The sequence below is a fragment of the Xiphophorus couchianus genome, chromosome 24 (assembly GCF_001444195.1).
Source record: "Xiphophorus couchianus chromosome 24, X_couchianus-1.0, whole genome shotgun sequence".
Classification (NCBI taxonomy): domain Eukaryota; kingdom Metazoa; phylum Chordata; class Actinopteri; order Cyprinodontiformes; family Poeciliidae; genus Xiphophorus; species Xiphophorus couchianus.
In genome coordinates, this window is record NC_040251.1 from 2,380,974 (window position 1) to 2,398,216 (window position 17,243).

At 42.0% G+C, this 17,243-nt stretch overlaps 2 protein-coding genes across 5 annotated transcripts; one reads left to right on the forward strand and one right to left on the reverse strand.

Moving 5' to 3' along the window:
- Positions 1-444: 444 nt before the first annotated feature.
- On the forward strand, positions 445-7,154 carry fam117ba (family with sequence similarity 117 member Ba; the record flags this gene model as incomplete). The annotated part of the gene is made up of 7 exons (XM_028009946.1): positions 445-660; positions 1,816-1,899; positions 2,002-2,112; positions 3,201-3,344; positions 3,432-3,639; positions 3,734-3,854; positions 3,942-7,154. Coding segments are annotated over 7 exons (1,110 nt in total), but the record flags the coding sequence as incomplete, so codon positions are not given.
- A 95-nt stretch (positions 7,155-7,249) lies between these two features.
- On the reverse strand, positions 7,250-16,851 carry ical1 (islet cell autoantigen 1-like). 4 transcript variants are annotated; one of them, XM_028009941.1, is made up of 16 exons: positions 16,703-16,851; positions 15,992-16,075; positions 15,752-15,784; positions 15,491-15,665; positions 13,497-13,569; positions 13,276-13,399; positions 12,980-13,178; positions 12,772-12,897; positions 12,589-12,687; positions 12,417-12,499; positions 11,945-11,994; positions 11,731-11,775; positions 11,411-11,590; positions 10,931-11,215; positions 9,960-10,055; positions 7,250-9,876 (listed from the first exon to the last, which is right to left on the reverse strand). In XM_028009941.1, the coding sequence occupies exons 2-16, from the start codon at positions 16,039-16,041 to the stop codon at positions 9,764-9,766; spliced, it is 1,731 nt and encodes a 576-aa protein (XP_027865742.1). In that variant the 5' UTR covers positions 16,042-16,075; positions 16,703-16,851; the 3' UTR covers positions 7,250-9,763. The 4 variants fall into 4 exon arrangements, with proteins under 4 accessions (XP_027865742.1, XP_027865741.1, XP_027865744.1 ...); XM_028009940.1 differs by having other exon boundaries at positions 7,250-9,879; XM_028009943.1 differs by lacking the exon at positions 11,411-11,590 and having other exon boundaries at positions 7,250-9,879.
- Positions 16,852-17,243: the final 392 nt, after the last annotated feature.

Here is a 17,243-nt window from a genome sequence, read left to right on the forward strand (position 1 = left end):
ATGTGAATAAATGGTGCATATGTTGTGATTAAAAGTCTTCAAAATGGGAAAAGCAGTAGAAGAACATAATATTAGTATTGTTTTTTCTTTCTAAATCGTCAGGTATGCGTTATGAACCTTCGTATATAGGTCAATAATGTATCAATACAACAAAACAACCAACAGTAGCTCCCATCTGGGTCAGTTAGCCAAAAACTGCATGTCCTCCAATGCCTCTACCCTACCCCGCCTGTGTCTAAAGCTGTTTTAATGCCATTACCCAAGGGGGGGTATATCCCCTCTGCCCAGCATGGTTTGGATTAAACTTAGACATACCAACGTGGAACGTTCACAGGCTTATCCATCAGAACAGCTGTTGATTTGTTTACCGTTTGCGGACACTGTTTGCATTCTCAGGCCTTCCTACTCATCTTTCTCCTTTTCCCCCTCAGACCGTGGCCTTAACCATCTGCGCCTCCCCGCGGTTCTCTGCCGGTGTCGGCCTCCTCGCCCTCTGAGCTCGTCCGTTCCCCATCCTCCATTCTCCTCGCCGTCTCCCACCATCGCGTCCAGCTGTGGCCCTCGCAGGGCGCGCTCGCTGGCTCTCACCTGACAGGTCCCTGGCCTCAGGACGACAGCCAGCAACAACACGTTCCCTACATGAGGGACAAAGCGACGCAGGTGAGTGTTTGTTCCATGCTTGTGCTCATTACAATGTAAAGTTCTTTTTGTTTTTCTTCCTGAGCTATTTCAAAACGTTATAAATGCATATTTGACGTCACAACCACAAACTTCAGTGTGTTTTATTGGGTTTTATGTATAGATAATCACAAAGTAGTGTATAATTGATGTAGAATTGTGATGATTTTCAAAAAAAAAAAAAAAAACCTAACCTGTTAACAGTTCCTTTATTTAGATGCTTTCAAAACTAGGGATGCACTTTTTTCACTTCCGATATCGATACAGATATCTGAGGTTTGGTATCGGCCGATACCGATCTGATACAGAAAAAAGGTGCCGAATTGACTTAAAACGTTTCTTTTCTTAAACGGAGACATAAATATACTGAATTACAAGTACGCTCGTGCAGATAACACTGCACCAATACAGAACACTAAAAAACACCAACAGCTTCACAAGCTACAAACATGTAAAAAACAACACACCTGTAGTTTGTTCAGTCAATGCAATTAGGAGAATAACAGCCAGTGTAAAATGAATAATACTGAAACTGAGAAAAACAATAAGTTGACTTCCTTGGTCAAACATGTAAAAAATAAACTGTGACAGGTGCAATTAGAAATTCTAAATATAATGTAAAATAAATAAAAAATTACGTTGTTGAGACGATAAAGCATAGAATTAGACAAAATAGATCTGCTCTTATAGATAATTTTCACCAATACCTGATCTAGAATTGTTTTCAACATTGGGACTGATACAGGTATTAATATCAGATCAGCACATTTCTATTCAAAACATTATTTTGATTTGGCACAGATGAGATTGTGTCTGTCAGCTGAAGCAGCTCAAGTTTGTGTTTGTGCCTTTTTTTTCCCGCTCCGAAGCAAAAATGTGACTGTCAGTGTGTCAATGAACACAACAAGGTTCAGGGAGGTTGCAGGTGGTTGCATCATCGGGCTGCGTTGCTTGTCAACCGGTGACAGACTTCGAACAGAGACTCCTGATCAAAGAGATCTTTCTGCCACAGCACATCAATACACCGCAAAGGACGAATGGCAACATGCTTTTTTTTTTTTTGAATTCTAAACGTTAAAAATAATAATCAAGTATGTTGCTATATGATGAAAAACATGGTGTATGCATTCGTCTCAGACCCCCAGGGCCTGGGCAGATGAGAGGAGGAGGGGCTCTCACAAACGCTCGGCCTCCTGTGGGAGCACCGACCAACTCAAGGAGGTCTGCGTCCCACTTTCTCTTGGTCTTGCCTTGCGCATTTACACTGCTACCAGATCTATGGGTACGTTCCAGCAACGTTAATGTTAACATTTTCTTCTCCAGATTGCCAAATTGCGTCAGCAGCTTCAGCGCAGCAAGCGCAGCAGCCGCCATCGGAGGGACAAGGACCGCAAATCCCCATTCAACGGCAGCCATGCCATCATTCAGTCACAGGTGATCATGCCCTGATTCTGTACTAATACCTGCAACCAGAGCAAAACAGAATTACTGATTTTTCTTCATAAGTAAAAAAAATCAGTAATACTGTAATTTAATGTAATTGCATTCTGTGATCAAACTAAAAGATCTTGATCAGTGGCTTCTTCTAACCGATGATCAATATTTAAAAAGCCCAACCGGCCAATTACGATTTTGGCCAATACCAATTTTTTTTGGTCTGAAAAGTTACTATATATAGCAATAACGTTGGCAACAATGGGGTGAGTACAGTTGACCCCACCTGTGCAGACGTGACCTGGTGGGCAGTTCTGTCAGTCAACCGCCCAATGGGGCAGTAGCTGGTTTTCAGATCTTTGTGGAGGTAGACAAGATCGATGGATAAGATCAGTTCCATGTTCCAAAGCAACAAACCTGTAAAAGGTCAGAATTGCTGAAGGAACTTTTGATGCGTTCTAGTTGGAACAACTTTTTACTACAAAGCAGATCCTTACCTGAAAATCTCACTGAGGTAAGATAGTTCTGGTAAAACCACCTGCCTTCCTGGGAACAGCCACTTTAAACAGACCTAGAAGTAGTTCTGATTACCTGAAATGTCAATTCAAGTAATGAATTATGTCAAAATAAAAGTTGAGATGAGGCAAATGTGTTATTTTCCATAATTAACTTCAGGATTACACGTGGAGTCCAAATCATTGCTTTTAATGTCTCAACTGTGCCCCCTAGTGTTCATTGACCAAATTTTACAGCCACTAACAAAAACCCTATAATTCAAACCATTCTGTGAAACAACAGTCCTAAGTTAAGTTGAGGCTCCTCACTTTGAAGTACATTTCAACTTAAAAATACTTAGTAATAGTAAGTTAAATTTAGTTGGAACTAGTACGATACAATTTCCTTTAAAGAGTTGTATTTTCAGTCTGGAAATGTCTCCTGGGCCAAAAGACGTTACCATCCTTGTTAGCTGATGAGAAGCATGATATAGTAATCACACTGTTATTTGTTGCTTTCTGTAGTTTGTCTGCTGAAACAATGTTTCCGATGGGTGTGCTGCTTTCTAAACATACTTCCTCGTGTTTGTGCAGTCCCCTATGCCCAAGACCATCCTCATACCCATCCCTATATCCAAATCCTCGGCTCCTCGCTTCCGCAACAGCGTGGAGGGCCTGAACCAGGAAATCGAGCGCATCATCATCCGAGACACCCCGGAGAAGGACGAGACCATTGTTGTGAGTCCCCTAGAACATGTTGATGCATTCCATGAAGGATAGCGGGTTGCATTGCTGCAACGCTGTTTTTGTGACTTATTCACCCAGCCGCAGGATGTCCCCGATGGCCACCGCGCGCCGCCACCGGTTCCCCCTCAGCGCAGCAGCAGCACCCGCAGCATCGACACGCAGACTCCATCGGGGGGTGGCCTTAGCGGCAACCACAGCAACTGCAGCAGCCGTCCGGACTCCATCTCCCCCTCCTACCTCAGCGTCCTCAACGACACGGCTGGAGGCAGCCCATACGATGAGAAAGGTGAGCAGAACTCGATTTTACTCAAGATTTTCTTACATTTTGAATTTTAGAGTTTACACTTTAAGAATGGGCAATAAATGCTCCTTTTAACCAGAGCTAAGTCCGTGCTCCCCACTGCCCAAGTACGCCGCCTCTCCCAGACCCAACAACAGTTACATGTTCAAGAGAGAACCACCAGAGGGTTGTGAGAAGGTCAGAGTATCTGAAGAGTCCATGTGAGTAGTTTTCAAGTTTTATGATACATCTGTAACTCATAGCAAAGGAATACTGATGTGACAAACTAATTGTCACTTTGTTTTAAGGCCCAAACCTCTGGAGGAGATCCCTCCCTTCCTGTGTCCCGACCGCAACAAGGTCAACTTCATCCCCAACAGCGGTTCTGCTTTCTGCCTCGTCAGCATCCTCAAGCCCCTGCTTCCCGCCCCGGACCTCAACTTTCGCCCGGGGTTGGGCCTCCGGAGCCTGTCCCCGTCCCTGGTGCCTCTGTCCACCCAGCCCTGTCTCCTGGAAGAGCCTGAGAGCTTCTGACTGCCCCGTTGGCCTCAAAGTCAACAACCCTTGTTCCCCTTCCTATCAGCTGAATCAGAAAACACTACGGAATCAACCGTTTTGCTTCTAAAACAAACAAAAAAAATGCCTTTAGCATGCCAGCTGCGCTCTCTCTGATGTCCTTCTTTTGTTAAAAAGCTCTTTCCACTGCCGCCTCCTCTGACCTGAGACTCCTGCTTTCCAGAGCAGGCGTTTGTAGCTCACATTTCACCGCTTTCTTCTACCTTCAGCACTGGTTCTGTTCCTGTTCTTGTAGGAGGAAAAGGGGGGAAAACAGACAGACATTTCTTTTGATTTCATCGTATTATACCATGGCGCCTTTCCACAGACATATCTGTTTTTCTACCTACGGTTGTTTGTCTTGATATAAATTATGCCTTCCATTATGAAAAAAAAAAAGGCCGCTGGTTTTCTTGGAGACCGCCAGATCGACCACAGAGGTTAACTTTGGTGCTGCCAGATGAATCGTAGCATACCTTGAAGGGATGTGAGAAGTTCAAAAATGTGCCTGATGTTTTAGACCGCAGTTTCCCTGAACCATCCTAATGCTGTGAGCGTTATGATGGTCACAGCATGATCATTGCACTTCATAGTGATCATTGCACTATGAAGGCTGTAGATACAAGGAGCAAAGAAGAAAAAGTACAAACAGTATATCCTTAAAATACTTGCAGACCAAATCCTGGGATCTGTTTGCTACTTTTTTATCAGCCATTTGCAGGGTATCTATGGGAAACACAGGCCAGAGCTATGATGTTCGACGCATGTTCAACCTGTGTCTGCTTGCCCCTCCCCACGCCCGACCTCCCTTCAGCGCCAACCTTTGCCCACCCTCGCCCATCTTTTCTCCGTTTTGCAAGCTCCTCCTCTTCGATGAGGTCCTCCTGTCTTGGTCGGCTTGTATTGCTTTTGACTGCACCTACTTGCAGGGTTTTTCTCACGGAGAGGCTGGTCAATCCAAGGTTCCACGCATCCCGCAGACCATCGGGGTAATCTGGGTTGCAGAAAATAAACAATTTTAAACTATTTGTATAGCCAGCAAAGAATCAAATGAAACTGTGTACTGTTAATGGTTCAAACAAACTACACGTAGTAAGGTTAGGGTTCTTTATATTTAGTCTCTTTATCATACTAATTTCAGATTGACTTAACATAGAACTGGTGTGGCCCATATAAACATATAGAATCCATTGCTATGCTAGAGATGTACAAACAAATTTGCTACAAGGTTGATCGGTTGGGTTGAGTAACATCAAACCTAAACTGCGTGATAGTTGAAAGCTATCTACTTTCAATACTCCTGTGGTCTGTAGAATTATGTCTTAGAAGTAACAAACAGTGTAAGATATTTGAAAGGAGTACCTTTACCCTCAGTCGGGTATTGAACTGGCTAGAATTGGAAATGTTGGTAGATTTTTCATCTAGGAGTTAAGGTAAAGAATGACATTATATAGCAATTTCACAGATTGAGCTGTTTCGGTAATGCTAACCATGCTAACTGATGACATAAGATTCTAAAAAGGCTTAAATATCTCTACTACATTGGAATTTTCTGCTTCAAAATGTTATAAGTAATGTTTTACTGCAACTGCTGTCTCAAACTTGTAATCCTAAATAGCTAATGACCGTTACTGATAAATTTTAAGGGAAACAGAACCGGCTCCAGTCAATGTCAGCAAATCAAAGTCCTACAAGACCAAAGATTGGAAATCTGACAGCTGCATTGTTAGTTTTTCTAAAGAACAAACAAAAAGAACAAAAGCTTACCTTTCAAGTCATTAAGCGACGGAGTGTTCGGAAATTGTGCAAAACTGAAATCTTTCTTGTCGGCTTGCCATATTTTTGTAGGACTGTTTCCAAATCGAACATTTGTTTTTGAAAAGCGCTGCAGTTGCTTTGGGAAAGAATTTAGCCTAGCACTGCTTCAGTCATGATCCTGATAAACAGCAGAGTGTCTCCAGCCGTCTCATTGTCTGCCATTTTACATTGATGTCTGCAATTATGTTACGCTGTATGAAATTCACAAATTCTACGTTTTAGAGAGACTAAATAATCCAGAATAATACACTAAATGAACTAAAATAAAGACTTCATTCTTTAACGAAGATATAACAAAAGTTTCACTGAGATAAACTGAATCTGGTTAGATGACTGTACTTTACACATTGACAGCCTCTCCGGGTCAGAACCCACCCTCCTGTATTTTTGTAGATGTCACAATTACTTAACGGTGCCTGCTACAGTGGGACAGGAATGTACTGGACTTGTAAATACAGAGGCACTGTGTTTGTATTACTGGCTGACAGAGATATGTAATCGGACGAGGCAACAAGTGTAACGTACGACTTCTCAGCTGAGTACTGTGAATTACAACTTGACTCATTATTGTGAATAATAATGTATTTATTTATCAGACAGGAGACGAATTGGGTCTTCGGAGATTTCTAAACAAGAACCGACATCTCAGGTCGTAGAGAGTAGGATACAAAGATATATGCTAACATAAATGGAGCAAAACAACAACTGCTTTCTATGTAGCCTCACACGGTGGAAATCCCGACTGACTTTAATTTGTAGCAGAGTAGATGTAGAAAAGTGTGGATGTTATTTGTTCAGCGACCCGACTTGGAGCAACGGCTAGTTACGACAAAAAAGGGAGAAAAATAAAAAATAAAATTGGCCCGTTCCAAAATCCACTTGCTGAAACACAATCACAACGATGGCGGCATGTTCCGACTTGTCCCCTGGAAATGCCACCAAAAAAGACAACAACAAAAAAAAAAAAAAGAGAGAGAAAAAAAGATTAAACATCTGAAACATGGATGCTTGTTTCAGTGTGGAAAGAAAAGCATTTTGGAATGAGGCTTCGTTTCTTTGTTTGCGTGTCCAGTTGATAGGGAACCAAACTGCCAAGTTTTCATCTTTTAAACCCCTTTGAGTGAAATAAAAGGCATAGTTACAATAAACGACTCGCTTCTTATTGACTTGAGAAATACATTCTTTTATTTTCAGTGTGAAAAGTAAGATTTACATTTGATGTGACAGAAATAGTAATATTCTAGTAGTCTTTTTTTTTTTTTTAAAGTTGCAATAGAAGGTAAATGAAGTGAAACATAAGTAGGTGAGCTGGGATATTAATGTGCAGCTTGTTAAAAATGTCAGCAAACAAATATCCCAACTGAGGATTCGGTGCATTTTGGACCCTTTTTATTTTCCATTTAAAAATCCCTTTTAGAAACAAATTTGCTCTAAATCACACTGAAGCACTCAGTTGTCAGAACTCCACACATGGAGATGAATCCCTTTTTGTTAAGCAGTTCCTTCGGATTGATTCAGTTAAACACAGATACTATGTGTTGAACGGCACACGAAGCTAAAATAGTCAATATTTGACTTTTATTTCATACTTATTATGGTTTTGTATCTCACAATGCCCAGACAGCTGATTATTATGATTATGACGCACTAAGTATTTGCAAGCAAAATCTTCTTGGCCTTAGACTTGTGATGATGGATTCAGTAGATGGAATTTCAACCATGTTGCTTGTAGATGTTGCACTAGAGTTTGCACACCTTGAATTTCAGTCTGAGAATTCACAGTTTAAAGTTTGCTCCAGACCATTTGACTAAATCTCAACCAGATGTCGAGGCATTTGGTATCCGCTGCATCATGAAGAACCCATTAAATGGCTCAGTTAGCTCTGCTTTTACCAGTTTAGCTGTGAGAGGATGTGGAGAAAGAAATGACATGCCAGACTAATACTTTATGACCAAATAATAGTCCTCTTGCAAAGTTAATTTGTAGTTGTGGGTTAATGTTAAAAAACTAAAGTATTGAAAAATATATGTATATCTACAAGTCATCTGTGGCATCCAATTCTGACTCATCCATCCATCTGTTTCTGCCAGGTTTCATTTTCTAAGACTGACCAGAGTAGAAATATTTGCTATAGCGCTAATAGGAGCTTAAAAAGAACAGATCTCTGGAAAAATCTGGAAAATTGACCTATAAGTGTGCAAGAACCCCAAAATATGCAGTTCCATTTCTAATTAGCAGAAGTTAATGACGGTGAACTAGACAGTTACTGTTACAACTCTGATTCATAGTCATGTTAGCAAGCTTGTGTTAGCTTTCAGGAGATATATTGACTTTCTGATTTGGTCTTTTCATCTGCAGTTGGAAATGTTTATCTGGCTCAGTGGTCAGCTTTCTAAATCACAAATTTGACATCTTGAACCTTTCCAAACCAAAATGAAAGTTAGGAATACCCATTTCTAAAACTGGGTCTGAGTCAATTCACCTCTTTGCCGGATTGTAACCACCTTTTGACCATTTCCTCCGTTCCAACTTCCAATCCATACACATGAACAATCCACTCTGCTTCAGTTCTAGACAAATATCACATAAAATTTACTGTAAATTGTAAGTTTCAACTTATTTGCACTTATTTTGGTTCTGATCTTAGTTTGGGTTTGTTCACGCTTATGAAATGTGATGTTTTATGACCCCAGAGAAAACCCAATAACTTTCCAGTTGTGCTCATTGTTTATCAGTCATTTAACCATATTTTATTACCAAAAAACTTAGTTATAACTTGAGAAAAAAAATGTTAACTTCAGCTGTTAGATTGCATTTTTCTGTACCTGCCTCGGCGTTCTGTCGTACAGTTTGCTTATTTTCTTTGGGCATAAGGTGAGCAGACTAGTTCGACTGCAAACAGAAAAACATGGCAGTAGCTCATGCACAAAGCAGGAAGCACAAACTGCTTAAATGATGCAGTCGTACAAGTAGGTAGGGGCTGATTTAAAACTAGTTTCCAAATCGCTAAAATGTTCGTTCCATAAATGAGACGCCACAGAAAGCGATGGCAGTTTTCTCCGATTCTATAGAACATGAAAGACAAATTTGGCTTTCTGGAAACTACCCAGCAAACATCAGCTTGTTATATTGGTTTTACTCCATAAAGAGCTGAAAGTGTACATTAAAAAAGTACTAGATACACATTTTGGCTTTAAACTTTTGTTTAAATGCAATGAAAGTGTAGTGGTTTCACTTTGCCTGTAAATGATGGATTAGCGTGTTGTTTTTGGGGTCAGGATTTCTGAAAAACAGACCTATCACATCCCAACCTATGAATCATTTGTGACAATCATATGGTACTTCACACAAACCGTTTTCAGCAAAACTGAAATGCCACAGAAAGCGGCTTTTTTTTTTTTTTTTATCCACTCTGGATCTCTGGATATGTACACTCAGCAAACAGACACACGCCCAAACAAACCAAACACAGAAAGCGCACAGCAACATCCAAAACAAAGGCGGGGCCCAGACATCCTCCCTAACGTCCAGGCGCTGCAGTCATGATCAGGTAACACGAACCACTGCAGCCTCGGTGTTTAACTTGGTATTAAAGTCGGTTACAGCAGCTGAGAGTTTATCAGCTCAGTGTTTCAAGCCTCTAAGGAGATTAGTGTGTGTATGTGTTCAATTATGATGGAATGAAAATTTGCAGTAATACAGATTTTAGTTTTTTCAAAGAGAGAGTGAAGGTACATTGAAGCAGCTCCGAGAGGTTCAGGCGTTGAGCAGCTCATCAGCAGAGCGTCCGATGGCGTCGGGGTTGGAAAGCGGGTCGAGGTCGGCGAACAGGTTGAACCACGCAGACATGTCTTTGGATCCTCCTGAAGCTGCTGTAGGAAACGTCAGACAGAAGGGTCAGGTTGGGAAGAAGCAGTTCTGCTGAGACGTTTTCTAAAGCCGAGCGTCGTACCGTTAGCGGCAGCCGGCTGAGAGCGGGGAGCTGCCTGGTTCTGACCAGGGGGCAGCTGCAGGGGTGGAGCTTGGAACATGGGGGGAGTCACCCAACCTAAAGTATACAGGGGACATAAGATGGATAAGAGTCAATGTGAAAGTGTTGGTCCATCTTTAACATGTTTTGTTACATTGCAACCACAAACTTTAATCATAATTGTGAAGTAGAAGAAAACTTTTGTTTTTTACTATTAACACCAACGTAAGGCAATAAAATCCCTAATAAAAATGCTGGAGTTAATGGTTGTAAATACATTTCTTAAGCTGTGTAACAGTGAGGATAACCTCTGTCAAAGTTTCTGCAGGTTTCACCAACCAAAATTTAAGACTTTTTACGACCACTATGAATAGAATTTAAGACCTACATCTCCATAGAAATGTACGAACTTCGTTTATCCAACTGGCAATAAATTTGAACTTACCCATGATAGCCACAAAAAAAGATAGCTAGCCGTTAATATACCCTTCCTAGCAAGCAAAGGTATGTGGACTTAGCAAGGGCATGCTATGGGTATGCTAGCTAGTTAGCAAGAATATGTCGAGGTTATCTAGCTAACTAGCTACCCTGACTAGCTAGGAAGGGTGTGTCAAGGCTATGGTTTCTAGCTAGCTCATTACATTCTCAAGTTGGCTGAGGCTACTGCTAACAACGGTAGCCTTAACCGTCTTGAAAGTGCAACTCAAACTTTTGCCTGAGAAAAATTAAATATGAATATATGATATTAAATACTTGTGTCAAGACAAAATTTAACACCTGTGATTAACATATTAAGAACAACTTTCTCCATCCATCCATTAACTAACAGGCTTGCATGGTCAACTTACTTTTTAAAATCAATTTAAGACATTTTAGGCCTTAATTTTAGATACACAAAGTTCAGACTTTTTATTGCTGCGTGGTGGACACCCTGTCTGCTCTGTGTGGCTGACCTGAGGAGCTCAAACTGTGATCCAGCAGCTGTGATGGCAGGAAGCCTGTGGGGCTGGGTGGGTTGGAAGGGGGACGGGTGGGTCCGGTGCCGGCTGCAGGAACGCTGGGGGGGTCGAACGCCCCGAAGGCGTCCTGCCACTCTCTGCTGAACTCATCGCTGCCCCCTGGGCCCGGGCTGAGGAGGTCCTTCAGGAAAGCCATGTCGCTCCGCTCACCATCTTCCTCCTCCAGCATTAGCCCTGGTTCTGATGGGATCGGCAGACCGACTGAGAGCAAACTGTCACCTAAACCCACAGAACGAGAGGAAGAAGACTCTGAACATCAGGAAACGCAGCTTAACAGGAGCAGTTTGTGCTTATTATGTTTGATTGTGGAAATGAAGAAGGTAAGAATTTCCCCCGCAGCCAAGAAGAGAAGCGTGAGCAAGTTGAAGTCTAAGGTCAAAGTGAGAGAGTGGAGAAAACAACCAGCCAGTTTACCCGAGGCGGGCAGCTGTGGGAGGCTTGGCTCGAAGCGTCCAAAGCTCCAGCTCTCGCTCTGGTCACCGATCTGAGGAGGAGGCGGGACCAGGGGGGCGCCTGGTGGGGGCGGCATGCCACAGGCCATGAGCATAAGGTCGTCGCCGGCGTCTCCAGAGAGCCCTCTGAGGTCGTGCATGGCTGGAATGTTTTTGGTGCGCTGAGATCAGACTCTTTCTAAAAGTTTCCCGCTCACACTAACAAACAGCAGTCCCATGTGGACAATTTACAGAAAATGAATGCACACACACACATAAAAAAAAAAAAGAAAGATCACTTACCATTTTCACCAGCCTCGCTCTGCCCATCACTGCTGAGCTTAAGGTCTGCATTGGTAAACAGAAATATAACTTTTTATTTTGATCAAAACCAAGCAATAAAAACTAAAAAGTTTACAGCAGCCCGTCTGAATCTCTTTAAGGAATTATTACAAGCTACTGTTGTTCAACGTGCCTGAGCTATTTTATGTTTCAGCCAACAGGGGGCAGCACTAACCTGAATTAGATGCACTTTCTGCTGGCTTGTCATCATCCAAGGACACCAGGCTGAGAGGAAGGACAAAAGACATTTGGAGAATTTAAGAAAAGAATAATAGAACAGAGCAAGCTGAGAGCGAGGAGGCAGTATTAGCATAGCATCTAAAATCTATAATATCTTTTTTTCACATATTGACAACTAGAAAACCAACAGCAAATCAACTTCAACGCCACACGATTTTAAGTAGTAACTTCAGCGAAAAACGGTTCTTCAAAGTGTTACACATTTTACACATAAATTACACATTTATTTAAGAATATTTTCTACCTTAGAATGTGCTACTTTTTGTTGATCTATTTCAATAAATCAAACTAATACATACTGAGAAAATGTGGAAAAGGAAATATAGAATGAATACTGCTACAAGGATTTGCATGTCTGATTCAGACGAGAGTTTTAAGACATTTAATTGACTGACATGAAAATTCACCTGTCTGTGTTGCTCTGTCGGGCCTTTTCGTCCTTCTCTTCTTTTTGGAAATCAGAGATTTCCTCCAGTGGATCCCGTAGATGCTGGAAAGATGAAAATAATAATAATAATAATTGGATTACTACGTCTAAAGGCAGAATTTTGCCCAGATTCAAAACGCAGCCTGCAGCACCTTGATTGTGGTGAACTGGTACGGTATGTGCCCTTGGAAGGCCTCATGGATTCCTGACATGGCGTTGGCAGTTTTCTCCCAGAACTGCAGCAGAGTGGTCTGACGGAACCGGGAGGAGAGAAATTTTTAGTTACCGACGGCTGAACCTGACGGACACGTGACGGTATGTGAACTGCAGTGGACCTGGTAGGTGCAGAGGGAGTGAGACAGCATGTTACAGCGGCTTGCTCCCAGCATGTCCACCTTCTGACACACGTCATTCTTCAGCTTCTCAAACTGGCTCTTAGTCCCTCTGACCTGCGACTGGACCTGAGAGCAGAAACACACGGGAACGATGAAGCAACGCGGGCGGGCGGAACAGAGGGGCGACAGCGATCCAAACGCTTCCTGCCTTGCGGAACTTCTCCAGCTGTTTGTAGGTGTCCGGGTCCAGTTCCTGAGAGACGTCTTTCATCCAAAGCAGCGCTCCCCTGTACTCCGTGCGGGTCTTCTCCATCCGGCTGACCGTCAGCAGCGTGTCGGCTATGGCGCGCCGTCGGAACGTCTCCACTTCCTGATACATGCGCTGCAACGGTGGGCAAAGCGCCATCCTAAAGACACGAGAAAAAAGAAGCACAAGCCTTCAGAGTTTAAAATCTTCGTTTGTCCTAAACAGTAGTTAACTGATGGTCAGCTGCAGATGCTGACCTCTGCTTGGCAGAGGTGCACAGGGCCTTGCTGGTGGCCTCCATCATGTTCCCGGCCTTAGTCCGGTCACGTTCAGCCTGGAAACGCAAGAACAGGCCGAGCTCGTTCTCCTCCTGGGACAACCCTGGGAATAAAAAATGGGGGGAAAAAAGGGGAGTAAACAAGAATCGATCTGTAAATTCAAAAACAGATATTGGCAGATATCGGTGGTTCTGACTCACGTGTGATTCTGTGCTGGTACTTTTCGATCACCTTCAGCAGCTCTGTGCACGTTAGCTGAACGGAGCGGAAGAACTGCAGAAAACGACACACATGGTGAGGAGTGTATCGGTGAAAGGAGATGAAGAACTGAAAAATGTATAATTTAGAAAAACAAAATAAACCAGTAATTATCAAAATACAGTCAGGCTTGAGATTGTAACGTGAGAAAAATCTAAGATATTTTAAGGAAGTGAAGAATTTTTCTATTGAGATGATTAAACAAACACTTTTCCCACAGTTTTCCTCAGAAGCTATACTTCTATACATGCAGTGAGACTGACGTAAACGCAACATATCTATGTGGACAAACAATTATTTCTGGAGTTGAAAGTTTAAATCTCACACACTCTAACAAAAACTCTTGCTTCACCTCCTCTGCACTCGACTGTCGGTGTGGTAGCACAATTCTTGTGTACGGAACACCAAGAGGGCCACAATTGTGCAAAATTTTACGATTCATTCACACGCAAAGTACTGCGCTTGGAACTTAAAGCGTATGTAAATTAAATGCGGGTGAAAAAGAACCGATCAATCAATCAAAGCACGGAACCAAATGGCAGAAATTCCAAAACAAAAAAAATAAGATTTAAGAAAAACACAAGAGAACTTAACACATTTGAGATTTGTAACCTAGGAATATGAATTTAAGCATACAAATATTCTTACTTTGAGAATTTATGGTAATGTTTCTACATTTAGTTTATTTTAGTTTTACAGCGGATTTTTTGGGATCGTCCCTTTTCGCATCCCTCTGCCTTGTGAAAAGCTTGCTACGGCGGTACACAGCATGTATCATAGCAACAGAATCTCTGAGGCTTTCCTGAAGAGGAAACAAAATAGAAGTCTCCATTACCTTTCATAAAACATCTGAAAGGGCCAAATTTAGATTAAAAACACACAACAGCAAGCTTAAAACAAAGCAACATAAGGAGTCACCTCTTTAACGCCACAAGACAGAAAAATGGACGACGCAGCTGCACATGTTCAGAGTTACTTATTAACTGGAGAATAAACAGAGACTTCCTTCAGTGTGTCTCTCTCAGTAGTGGTCAAACATCTGTCAACACACAGAACGGCCATTCTGCACAAGTTGTTGTGTTGGGCGCAATATGGACTGGTTCACTGACTCCATGTGTGTCTGATAAACCCTGCCTTGTTTTAGAGACAATATATACAACACATGCATTACAGAACACAAAATATCCAAGGGTTTAAAGTATTTGCAAATCTGATCTGCTCATTTAGTGCCCTGTGGACAATTTCTGAGGCAAACGGGAAGAAAAAACATTAAAATATTGTGTTTCAATTTTCTTTTCCCAGTCCTCTTTCTGATCACCATGACAGCGGGGAGGGATCTGGGGGCAAACAGGCTGCAGGATCTTGTTCCAGACTGAACAAAAAGCTCACAGTTTATCCCTCAATATTCAGCGACACACACACACACACACAGTACCACATCCCTCACAAACCAACACGACGTGTCCATGCTTGTTTTTAAGTTCCAAAAGATGGGAACCAAATGGGGACGATGCAAATGGAACGTTCCAGAACCTTTATTTTTGTACTAGATACTCTGTCTTGAATTTTTTTTTAAAAATGAGTAAAAAGCAGCTTAACAAATTAAATTCTTTTTACATTTTTACATAATTTGAATACATCTATTTGCAGCAATGTATTAGGGTCCAGTGCTGATAGGAAAAAGTAAATAAATAAATAAAAGAGTAGCATAAATGCACCAAAAAAATGGGAGTAAACTCAGAATTTCCTTTTTTTTTTTTAGAAAGTTTTTTTGTTTTAAGGCAGAAATTTACTCAGTTATTTTTATACCTACGCCGTCATATCTATTCAATAGGCAAAAGACTGTTATATAAAAATGCCACATTTATTAGCTTGTTGGCATAGAGGACTCTTAATGCAGAAATCCCCCCAACATGTTATAAATAAGCAGGCATACCTCAAGCTTGGCGTCCAGGTCGGCATCTGAAGCCACCACATACTCGTCCTCCTTTTTGCCTGTAGCTTTGATGAGGACCTGCTTGGTCTTCCAGAACTTCTTCTGCATGCGCGCCATCACTGAGCTGTCCTCGCCCAGCAGAGCCCGGCCACCACTCAGCATGTCCGCAGCAAACCTGGAGGTTTAAGGGACAAAAAGGCTGGGTCCGACCTACGCTGTGGCAGGGTAAACCAAAATCGGGTGCGCTTCAATGTTACATACCCCTCCATCTTTGGATATCCGCCGTTTTGTGTTCTGAAAGAACCCAAAAGTTAAGAGTTTTACAGAAACTAACCAAGCGATGTACAACTTTCTTTGGCATTTAATCAATTTCATAGAAATAGGGAATTAAGAAAATTTGCACTTTTGAAAAGAGTTACATTTTGTTATGCCTATGCTTTGAGAACCACTAGAAATTTCAGGTATAAATAAAGAAAAGGAAAAAAAGCCAAATACACATACTTAAACGAACTTATATGCTGCCCTATGCCTTGTGTGATGTCATCAGACATATGCCTGGAGGCTCCCGTGTTGGTCCAATGGACTCTGATTAACAATATACAACAAAACAAACCCAAAAGTGACCATGACAAGTTGTTCTATAGGTAACAAACTGACTAAACGGAGTTCTGTTGATTTTCTAGAGAAGACTGGATAGCTGCTTTAAGAGAAGACTGAACTCCAAGCTGACAATCGTTCCTATCAAGCCAGAGCGTTGCAATCAAGTTACAACCTGTTATTGTGGCTTATCTGTAGCTGGACAGAGCTGATAGACGCTACAGGCTAAATGGGCTAATTGAATATGGTTCCCGGAGCTGGGAGCAGAAACCTGCGACCTGGCAGCAGCTGATGTGGAAGCAGGTGTTCGGTTTCACTGAACGCCCCCCTTTGTTGACAAGAGAAGAAAACTCCGAGGTGTCACTCGGATATGTGTTACTTCCGAGAGAAATACCGCCATAAAGTGGATAAGTGGTTTGCGAAAGTCGACAAAATAAGCGTCACTTGGGTTTCTCTGCTAGCAACAATTTAGCTAGCAGCAAATGTCACTTGGAGAACGTCTCGGCAGATGAACGTTCAAAGCAGCGACTGACCCGTCAACAAGTCGGGTTACTTTCGCCCTCTCTTCCTCTCTGTTGCTCCGTATGAATGTGAAATTAAAGGATAAACTACTACCTTCCTCGTACTGTTGTCCAGCGGCGCGAGCATCTATGCGGAGCAGCTCCACTAACCTCCTCTCCCGATAGCCATCATCCTCTGAGTCAGAGAAACAGGATATGCACACGCGCTGCAATGGCGGCGAATTACCACGAGGGGGCACTGTTCGTCAGATTCCGTCGAAGATCGTCTATTGTGATAAAAGCCGCGAACGACGTAACAAGTTCACCTTTTGTCTGCTAAGATACATTAAAGTTTTTCACAAGACTTTAATTAAGTGTTATCAATAGGGAAACGTCTAAATGCAAATAAAATAGCACATGCCAGTGTTATGGGAAGGTGAAGAGTGGCAAGTCCCGGTCGCCAAACCAGTCTGAGCAGGAAAGGCTTATCCACAAGAGGAAGTTCACGAGGTGTGACATTTCCTAAAAGGAAATTAATACTGGCATAAACCTTCTTAATTGACCTAGAGATTAAATTATTTTTTACATATTTTTTTCTGTGTATGTAATAAACAGAAAAAATCTATCTATGGTTTTGCCAGTGCCTGGCAAAACCA

Bases quoted from the DNA above. Each gene is read 5' to 3' on its own strand.
- ical1 (XM_028009940.1), bottom strand. From the start codon at position 16,041: ATGTCTGATGACATCACACAAGGCATAGGGCAGCATATAAGTTCGTTT. The intron at 13,400-13,496 runs GTGAGTCAGAAC...TTTTATTCCCAG, and splicing joins GTACCAGCACAGAATCACAC to GGTTGTCCCAGGAGGAGAAC. The intron at 11,216-11,410 runs GTAAACTGGCTG...CTGTGGGTTTAG, and splicing joins CCCACAGCTGCCCGCCTCGG to GTGACAGTTTGCTCTCAGTC.